The sequence below is a fragment of the Eretmochelys imbricata genome, chromosome 9, assembly GCF_965152235.1.
Source record: "Eretmochelys imbricata isolate rEreImb1 chromosome 9, rEreImb1.hap1, whole genome shotgun sequence".
NCBI lineage: Eukaryota > Metazoa > Chordata > Testudines > Cheloniidae > Eretmochelys > Eretmochelys imbricata.
This window is the reverse complement of record NC_135580.1, coordinates 23246915-23257234: the sequence shown is the minus strand read 5'-3', so window position 1 is coordinate 23257234 and position 10320 is coordinate 23246915. Positions and strand designations below refer to the sequence as shown.

General features: G+C 43.3%; 1 protein-coding gene across 1 annotated transcript in view; it reads left to right on the top strand.

Moving 5' to 3' along the window:
• Positions 1-455: 455 nt before the first annotated feature.
• The window catches only part of MLF1 (myeloid leukemia factor 1), a 33384-nt gene continuing 23519 nt past the window's right edge, over positions 456-10320 (top strand). Inside the window, exon 1 of the mRNA XM_077826962.1 lies at positions 456-592. Within this exon, the coding sequence (XP_077683088.1) occupies positions 540-592 (53 nt within the window). The 5' untranslated portion in view covers positions 456-539. The remainder of the gene's footprint in view (positions 593-10320) is intronic.

The window sequence follows — 10320 nt, the reverse complement described above, 5'->3', positions numbered from 1 at the left end:
CTCAGGCCCCCCTACTTCATGGTTTTCCATCCCTATGCTCTGGTCCCCCTAATATGTTGGTGCTGAGTGTCTAAGTACTCATGCTGCAACCTACTTTATTGTGCTGCTGTGTCAGTCCTGTGCCTTGTCCCTGGGGCTCCCCTCCCCCCTGTCATGGTGCCCTGCCCGGTCCCCCCGTCCATAGGGGCTCCCCTCCTGTTGTCATGGTGCTGTCCGCCCCCGTAACCTGCTGCCCTTGAGGCTCCAGGCGAGCCAGAAGCTTCTCGACCTGGCCAGCAGCCCAAGCCCAGGCCTTGTGTTGAAAGCGGTTGCCAGGGCAGCAGCCCCACCACGACACCCTCCCACTCCGTTCCCCCACCCTATTGGGAGGCAGCCAAGGCCCGTGGCAGCCAATGGGACGTGAGCGGCGCCTCACGTGAGCTTGGTGGGCGGCGGGCGAGGCGGGCGGCGGGGAGCCGACGGGCTCGCCGCCTGCGCTGGGGCTGCAGCTGCCGTGCCACGGCGAGTCGGGAGGGAGGCGGAGGAGTGGAGTCGCAGCCATGTTTGGCGCCGGCGGGCTGAGGGACCTCTTCGAGGAAGACCCCTTCTTCCGGTGAGTGGCCGGCGGGGCGAGGCACCTGGCGGGGGTCTGGGGAGGGCGGCGGCGGCGGCAGCGACCCCTGCGCGTGGACAGCTTCCACCCGCCCGAGGCTCGGGGGGGCTGCACCGGCCGGCCGGCCTGATGTGTGCGGCTCTCTCTGCCTTGCCTGGCTCATCCTCCACCCAGAGCGGCCTGGAGCCGGCTCCTCAGCTTCGTCTCCTCGGTCTCCTGCCCGGCGTTTGCGCTTCAGCCCTTGCCGGGCAGGTAGGTAAGGTGGCTGTGAGCGTGATGCGCGCTGGGGAGACATGGAGGGGAGGGGCCCGAATCGGAACCGGGATCTTCGGCCCCCTGAAATACTAGCCAGAAAAACTGTAGAAAGCAGAAAGATGGTGAAGGCGCCTGGCTGTGAGTGTCCTGCTCCGCTCCTTTCAGCTGGGGAGGAAACCGAACAGAGCCACTTGGGGAAGACTTTGGGTCAGGGACTTAGGCTGCAGCTCTGCCCACCGCGCCTCCATTGCTCGCAGTGGGGGGAGTGGGCTGGCTTTTTTTATCCTCGTGTTCTCGAGATCTGCCGGCGGCGGGTGGTCAGGCCAGTACGTGCGAACCGTATGAAGCATTGGCGTTCACAGTTGCATAACTGTCGTCCAGATGGCAGAGCGTGAGCTGTAGCTCACGAAAGCTTATGCTCAAATAAATTGGTTAGTCTCTAAGGTGCCACAAGTACTCCTTTTCTTTTTGCGAATACAGACTAACACGGCTGCTACTCTGAAACCTGTCTTTGTGGCTGTGTTTAATGGCTTTACCTTTGTGTGTGTTAGATATAGATAGATTTCTTGGTTTACAGTATGTTCCAGTAAACACTGGGTTAATACATCTCTTATTTTAATCTCAAGGAGATGACAGGTAAGGAAAGCATGAATTGATTTCCAGAACCATCATACTGGTGCTCTTCTTCTCGTCTCCCTGTTTCTCCCACTTTCCCCACTCGAGGCTACCCTACAAAGAATTCAATGTTGCGTGATGGGTATTATCACATCCTAGTTGGTGAACGGTCATATCAGAGGCAACTGCCAGTCATCATACTCTCACACTGTTGCACAATTCATTTGCATATTGCAGTCCTATCAGCTAAAATGCGCATATCTTATATTTTAAAAAAGATTTAATCCATATTTTTATGATTTCTTAACTGCAGAAAATGTGGGTTGCCTGATGCTTCAGTTGATCCAATGCAGAGGTGGGCAAACTTTTTGGCCTGAGGGCCACATCGGGGTTCTGAAATTGTATGGAGAGCTGGGTAGGGAAAGCTGTGCCTCCCCAAACAGCCTGGCCACAGCCCCCTATCCTCCCACTTCCTGTCCCCTAACTGCCCCCCTCAGAATTCCCGACCCATCCAACCCCCCTACTCTTTGTCCCCTGACCGCCCCCTCCAGGACCCCCCTGCCCCTAACTGCCCCCCCAGGACCTCACTCCCTATCCAACCCCCCCGTTACCTGTCCCCTGACTGCCCCCCCCAAACCTCCACCCCATCCAACTGCTCCCTGTCCCCTGACTGCCCCCGCCCCCCAGAACTCCCAGCCCCTTATCCATCCCCACCATTCCTCACCCCCTTACCATGCCGCTCAGAGCAGCATGTTTGGCAGCCATGCTGCCACGTTGCCCGGCAGGCGCTCACAGCCATGTGCCGGCATGGTGAGCTGAGGCTGCAGGGAAGGGGGGACAGCAGGGGAGGGGCCGGGGGCTCGCCTCCCTGGCTGGGAGCTCAAGAGCCGGGCCGGTTGTGGCCTGTGGGCCGTAGTTTGTCCACATCTGATCCAATGGGACTGTAAAGACAACATGCTACAAAAAGTGGTTTATGATTATACAACTTAAATATTATGCAGAGCCCTAATAGACTATGCAGAGCACAGGTATTATGAAAAATCTACTAGGTTTTTTTCTTATGTACTCTACCTAAAGAAACTTTTTAGTTAAGGATCACAGTCTGAGAAGATTGTGCATCAATAAGAACATAAGAATGGCCATACTGGGTCAGACCAGTGGTCCATCTAGCCTAGTAACCTGTCTTCTGACAGTGGCTGGTGCCAGAGGTTTCAGAGGTAGTGAACAGAACTGGGCAGTTTCATCAGGTGAACCCTCCCCTGTTCTAGCAGTGAGAGGTTAGGGACACTCGAAGCATTGGGTTGTATCCCTGATCATCTTGGCTAATACCCATTGATGGACCTATCCTCCATGAACTTATCTGATTCTTTTTTGAACCCATTTGTACTTTTAGCTTCCACAGCATCCTCTGGTATCGAGTTCCACAAGTTGACTGTGCGTTGTGTGAAGAAGTTCTTCCTTTTGTTTATTTTAAACCTGCTCCCTATTAATTTGATTGGGTGAGCCTTGATTTGTGTATTAAGTGGAGGGGTAAATAACACTTCCTTATACGCTTTCTCCCCACCATTCGTGATTTTTATAGATCTCTAGCATAGCTCCCTTTAGTTATTATCTCTTTTCCAAGATGAATAGTCCCAGTCTTTTTAATTTCTTCTCATATGGGAACTGTTCCATACCCCCAATCATTTTTGTTGCCCTTTTCTGTATTTTTTCCAGTTCTGTTATATCTTTTTTGAAATGGGGTGACCCAGAACTGCACACAGTATTCAAGGTATATAAAATACCGTGCATTTTATATAGTGGCATTATGATATTTTCTGTCTTACTCCCTTTCCTAATAGTTCCAAACTATCTGTTAACTTTTTTGGCTGCTTCTGAACATTGAGCAGAGGATTTCAGAGAACTATCCACAATGACTTTTAAATTTTGTCTGTATAGTTGGGAGTATGTCTTCCAATGTGCATTACTTTGCATTTATCAAGATTGAATTTCCTCTGCCTTTTTCTTGCCCAGTCACCCAGTTTTGTGAGATCCCTTTGTAATTCTTTGCAGTCTCCTTTGGACTCAACTAAAGCAAAAACACTTGCCAAAACAATCCAAATCACATCACTCCATGTAATTTCTCCCGTTCCCTTCTTCCCCCACTCCTTTTATGTCTCTAATCTAGATTATAAATTCTAAACTCTATAGAATAGATATGTATTCTTACAAGTCTAAAGCACACACCCATCAATGGTGCTGTAGAATAATATCTGAAAGAAGAACTTGGTACTACATCATCACCAATTAGGAACAGAATATTCATTATTACATTTATTGACACTTGTAAGGATTCAATTATCAATAAATATCTTTAGTAAAGCTGGTCAGGATGATTTTTTTTGGTCTGAAACTGACTGTTCACGAGAAATGGTTGACCTTGATCTAATTCTCAGTTTGTCTAAATTTTTTCTTCAAGAATTCTTCAGTGTCCATGTCCCATTTTGATATTTCTGAGATAAAAATGTCTGGGTTTTTTGTTCCAAACAAATTTTTATTTTGCAATTTAAACTAGTAAAATAGAAAGGATCAAAAATCAAAACATTTTGAAAATGTTAAAACATTTCAGTTGTCCCAACTAAATTATTTATTTAAATCCCCCTCTCTCTCCCGCCCCCCCCCCCTTTGTCAGTTCACAAATATTTTTGAGATTGGTTTTTTATCTGGGTTCAGGGCAGGAAATTTTTTCAAAATCTCTAAAAATGTCCCAGGATGGGACCACCATTTTCCACCCAGCTCTAATAACGTCTTTATAACATGATTCCATACTGGGAATTGCTGAGTGAAAGAAAAGGTAATACATAGAAACATAGAATATCAGGGTTGGAAGGGACCTCAGGAGGTCATCTAGTCCAACCCCCTGCTCAAAGCAGGACCAATACCTAATTTTTGCCCCCGATCCCCAAATGGCCCCCTCAGGGATTGAACTCAGGATCTTGGGTTTAGCAGGCCAATGCTCAAACCACTGAGCTATCCCTCACCCTATGAACTTTATGAATCAGAACAACCACTAGCTTCTATATACTCCCCCCACAACTCCCCCTTTAAAAGGCCTTCCATACAGAAAAAAATCCAAATATTGCTGCTACTTTTGAGGCTTCCAGTAGCAAGTTCATCCTGCCCCAGTACCTGTTAAGGTTACTCTTTGCCCTTGTGTGTGTGTGTTTTTTTTTCTGTAAGATTTTTTTTTCCAGTTACACATGACACCACAGGCTATAGTTTGAACGTCCGTCATATAAGCTGTCTCAGTTCTCTGCTTCAATGCTTGCCTACTACATGGAAGTACCTTTACTTCAAAAGTAAGCAGTCAAGGCAGGAACCTTTAACATCTCTGGATTTCCCCATCATTAGGGCCCTACGAAATTCATGTCCATTTTGGTCAATTTCACCGTCAAAGGATTTTAAAAATCGTAAATTTCATGGTTTCAGATATTTAAATCTGAACTGTCAGTGTGTTGTAATCATGGGGGTCCCAACCCAAAAGAGTCATGCATGGTGGGGTCGCAAGGCTATTTTAGGGGGGTGGGTGCCACAATATTGTCCCCCTTACTTCTGTACCGCTGCTGACTGCGGCATTGCCTTCACAGCTGGGCACCTTGCCAGCAGTTGTCACTCTCTGGCCACCCAGCTCTGAAAGCAGCAGCGCAGAGGTAAGGGTGACATGGTATGGTATTGTCACCCTTCTGCGCTGCTGCTGGCAGCGGTGCAGAAGTAAGGTTAGCAATAGTATACCATGCCGCCCTCACTTCTCTGCTGCTGCTGCTGGTGGCGCTGGCTTCAGAGCTGGGCTCCCAGCCAGCAGCTGATCTCGGCTGCCCAGCTCTGAAGCCAGCGCCGCCGCCACCACCAGCACACAAGTATGAGTGGGAGTAGAATACAACAGCCAGATTTCATGGGGGAGATCAGATTTCATGGTCTATGACATGTTTTTCATGGCCGTGAATTTGGTAGGGTCTTACCCATCATGCTAGAAAGGGTGTTTATTTTAGACATTGGGCAAGCCATGCTTTTGCTAAAAAATGAAGATGCCTATACGAATTGGAACTTATACTATAGGTTGAATATGCAAGTATACTATAACCAAAGAGCCACTGGTGCTCACGTATCGTGTACATAAAACAGGAGTTGGTTGGCTGAAGGGCTGACATACCAGGTTGAAACTAGTCAAAACAAGCATTATTTCTAAGAGCTAATCTCTAAACTCAGAGAACACAGTTTAGCATTCTATTTATGTTTCTCCTGAGTTGCAGAGACAGGGTTGCACAATTTTAACATGAGAGACAGCCAGTGTTACATTTGGCAAATGTATCTGCAGCAGGAGTTCAGAGAAACTAGAGTGGTTTAGAGCAAAGAAGAAATAAAGCAACCACCATCCATTCTTCCAAAAAGACAAGAAGCTATAACCAGTGTAGCTATTTCTCTTCAGTACGTATCACTGTGAAATTGCCTCATGGGTGATCTGTGCAAGATGAGATGACATAACAGTGCTAACAATACCTTGAGGGAAGTGTTTATTGCACAGAAGAGGTTCTTATGGGAAGGACTATTCAAGGACTAACATGGTTTACAACAATTTTGGCTGAGTACATAGTTCATTGAACAAAACTGGCTGTGAACAAAACCAAAACAAAATTAAACCCTGTACTGCACTAATAAATGCTGTTCAACATATTAATAAATTATCTGGAAAAAGGGGTGAACAGTAGGATGACAAAATTTGCAGACCATACTAAATTACTCAAGTTAGTTAATTCTGAAGTAGACCGGGAAGAGTTACAAAGGGATCTCACAAAACTGGGTGATTAGGCAAAAAAATGGCAGACGAAATTCAATCTTGATAAATGCAAAGTAACGCACATTGGAAAACATAATCCCAACTATACAGACAAATTAATGGGATTTAAATTAGCTATTACCACATAAGACGGATCTTGGAGTCATTTTGGATAGTTCTCTGAGAACATCTGCTCACAGTGCTGCAGCAGTGTAAAAAAAAAAAAACTAAGTTAGCAACCATTAGGAAAGGGATAGATAATAAGACAGAAAATATCACAATGCCACTATATAAATCCATGGCTTGCCACGCCTTGCATACTATGTGCCGTTTTGGTTGCTCCATCTGAAAAAAATAAATATAGAATTGGAAAAAGTACAGAGAAGGGCAACAAAAATGATTAGGGGCATGGCACAACTTCCATATGAAGAGAGATTAAAAAGACTGGGACTATTCATCTTAAAAAAGAGATGACTAAATGGGGAATGCTAGCATAGAATATGCTACCATAAAATCATGAATGGTGTGGAGAAAGTGAATATAAGTGTTATTTACCCTTTCACATAACACATGAAACCAGGGTCAACCAATGAAATTAATAGGCAGCAGGTTTAAAACAAACATAAGGAAGAGCTTCACAAAATGCACAGTCAGCCTGTGGAACTCGATGCCAGGGGATATTGTGAAGGCCAAAAGTGTAACCGGTTTCAAAAAAGAATTAGATTAGCCATTGATGGACCTGGCCTCCATGAACTTTTACCCAAGATGGTCAGGGATGCAACCCAATGCTCTGGGTGTCCTAAACTCTGGCTGCTAGAATCTGGGACTGGAAGACAGGAGATGATCACTTGATAAATTGCCCTGTTCTGTTCACTGTCTTTGAAGCATTTGTCATTGTCCACTGACAGGATACTGGGCTAGATGGACCATTGATCTAGCCCACTATGGCCGTTCCTATGTTGCATATGCACACCTGAGAGCATGCTCTGGGCCTTATCTCAAGAAGAATATTCTTACCTGTGGAGTTAACTTTCTGTAGTCCTCAGGCTTTCATACATTTATACTTGATTGGTACCATTGACCTCTAGAAATGGTCATACGATACTGTGGCAACTAGATGTACACGGTTTTACAGGAACCACAAAATTTCCCCTAACAAGGATTCCCACATGAAAGCCACAATTGCTGGTAATTGTCCCATTTAGAAACTTTTCATTTATATATAAAAGGAATGGAAAGATGAAAAATATAAAGTCTAGTTTATCGTAGGTCACGTGTTTAAAGGATAGTGGAAACACCACTGTACTTTCAACTGTCGGCATTCCTCCTTTTTTCTTAGTGTGGCTCCAGTGCTGCTCTAGTGGCTGGGGGATTGTTTGCAAGGGAAAAAAAACTTTAGAGTGTGTGTGTGTGAGAGAGAGAGATACTGACTGCTGGAACAGTTCTTGCAGAGCTGTTTTACATACAGCTACGGGGATCAGCTTACTTCTTCAGCCAATGACTAGATTCACTGCCAAATTAGTATAATAAAGGCTTCCACTGCCTAACAAGGAGAGATTTTTGACTGATGAATTGTAAATAGTGTCTCGGTTAAGAGTAATATAAATGTCTCTATCTCTAGAGAACTGGCCCTGGGAAGCACTAGCTGATCTTGATCAAAATGCTTCCAGGATCTAGCTGAATTTCCTTCTGAATAGCTTAGGCAAGTGCAGAAGCTAGATCTCTTCTGTTGTTTTTAACTTGTCAATGTGTTATATCACTCCAGCTGTTATCTTCAGTGTGACTTTCTGCTGCTTCTGACTTCTCATTCCAAATCAGAACTAATGTAATTTTATTTTACAATAGTGAATTAATTAAATAATTTAATTCCAAGTATGATCTTCCAGGGTGGATTTCATTTAAATCACTAGTCAGGAAGACTTGATTTAATCATGAATTTCTACATTAAAGTGCATTCTTGTTGGTTGTTATAACCTTAATACATATTCTTCACAACTCAGAGATAGATGTAGGTTTCATTTTTAGAAGGTACACACTATACATTTTTAAAGTGATTTATTTTGGAAACTTTTCAGATTAATTTTACAGCTATATCAGAAAATGAATGATTGTTTGGTTATTTCATTTACTAACGGTAATTGAAGCAGATATTTATGAAGTCACTGGAAGGTGAACTATCTCTAGTTCAACAGGTTAATCATTTATATTTGGAGGATTTTCTTGCCATGCTGTATTAGGAGGAGAACGTCACCAGACAGACATTTAAATTGTTTTATATAACTAAAACAACAGCGTTATGTATTCTGGATTTTTTTCTTCAACAGCAAACATGTAATACTTTAACAAAACAACCATATGAATTTTTGAATTTAGTTAAACATTCAAGTTTTTTTAAAACAGGTGTGTTTTTGTTAAAATTGTTTTTAACTAAAGTAGTTAAATGAAATATTTTTTAAAAAAAATTAAATGGACTATGTCAGCCAGGTCAACATGAGAAACTTAAAATATTGGCTTCTGCAGCTAACTCAGTTGTCTTCACTTTCATTTTCCTGTTTGTTCATAATCTGGAAAAGAAAAACAAGCTTTCCTGCTTTTTCAGGTCCCAAACGATTTCTCAATTTGGAATGAATTAGTCCAAAGGAAGAAAATATTCTTTCTATGCCAGCTGAAGAAGCTACTACTGTTAAAAGTGAGATTATCACTTCAACAGTCTCTGAATCCAAGTGCTTAAGTGACTTCCACCAGTTCACTGGTGTGACTTTCTTTAAAACATCATCCGCAGACATATATTTCTTGAATGGTTCACCCTTAGCTCTGAAGTTTATTATAGTTGGCATTATAGAGGGATGATTGCTGGATGTCCATGTCATAGCCACCTGCTATTCAGCAGTTAAGGTTTGACCCTGGTACCGAGTATTGAGGATATTTGCAAGAAAATGAGCTGGAGATAGTGCTTGTCCCATTTGTTTTTTTAATGTTTGTAGTTTAACTCTGTCATTGCATATTTCTCTTTTTAAGATCTTATTCAGTTCCCTCCAAATTTCAACAGCGTCAGCAATAAAACAGCTATTTCCCTGCATTTTGTTCAAGGCTACAGAAATAGGCTTCAGGGTACTCAGCATGTGTTCAACATTTCTCTTAAACCGAATGTTGAGAACTTTGGCTGTGACAGTGCCATCTATTTTGTTCACAAACAGTGATCAGATTAGGCCACTTCTTGATATAGTGCTCAAAACAGTCCACTACTGAGTTCCATCTCAAGTCTTGTGGGAGAGTTAGCTTGGTTCCTCCCACTTTTTTCAGAGCAGCTGCTGCAAAGCAGTTGTTACGGAAGTATTTTGCAATTTCAACAACATTAGCCTTTATTTCTGGAACACTGAAGTCTTTGGCTAGGAGGTGAATCAAATGAGCATTGCAACCGTATGTTATTAGCTTGGGACTCTCTTCTAAATAATTTCTTCTCATCCTTGATAAATTTGCAGCATTGTCTGTGACCAAGCTGCATACTAGACATTTGAATTTTTTTTCACAGTTTGTTGTAGCTTTTACTGCTACTACTTGTAAGTATTCTGCTGTGTGTGCATTTCCTAATGTTTCTATAATGTTTCTGCAATTGTTTCTGTAAGAAAGACATTCCCTTCTTCTGTTGTCACACAAGCACATCCAACAGTATCATTGACATTGTTCCACCCATCAAGACTCAGGTTAACAATTTCCCCCTCTAGACTTTTTGCACACTGCTCAATTTCTCTTTCATACCCTTTATCCAGCAATTTGCCTGCGACATCTGCTCTGTTGTGTGGACTGTATCCTGGTCTTAATGACTGAACCATGTTCATGAAGTGTGGGTTCTCAATCATATGGAAAGGAGAGTTTGTGTATAAACAAACCAGGCAATTTTTTCATCAATTACCTCTTTTTGTAATTTGCTGGTTCTCATCACAAGCTTATCTATGGTTGTTTCCGGATGATGGAGATTTTTTTTCTTTTTGCTGCAGGTGATATACTGTGGCTATGTGACATACATGATGAGACTGAAACACTA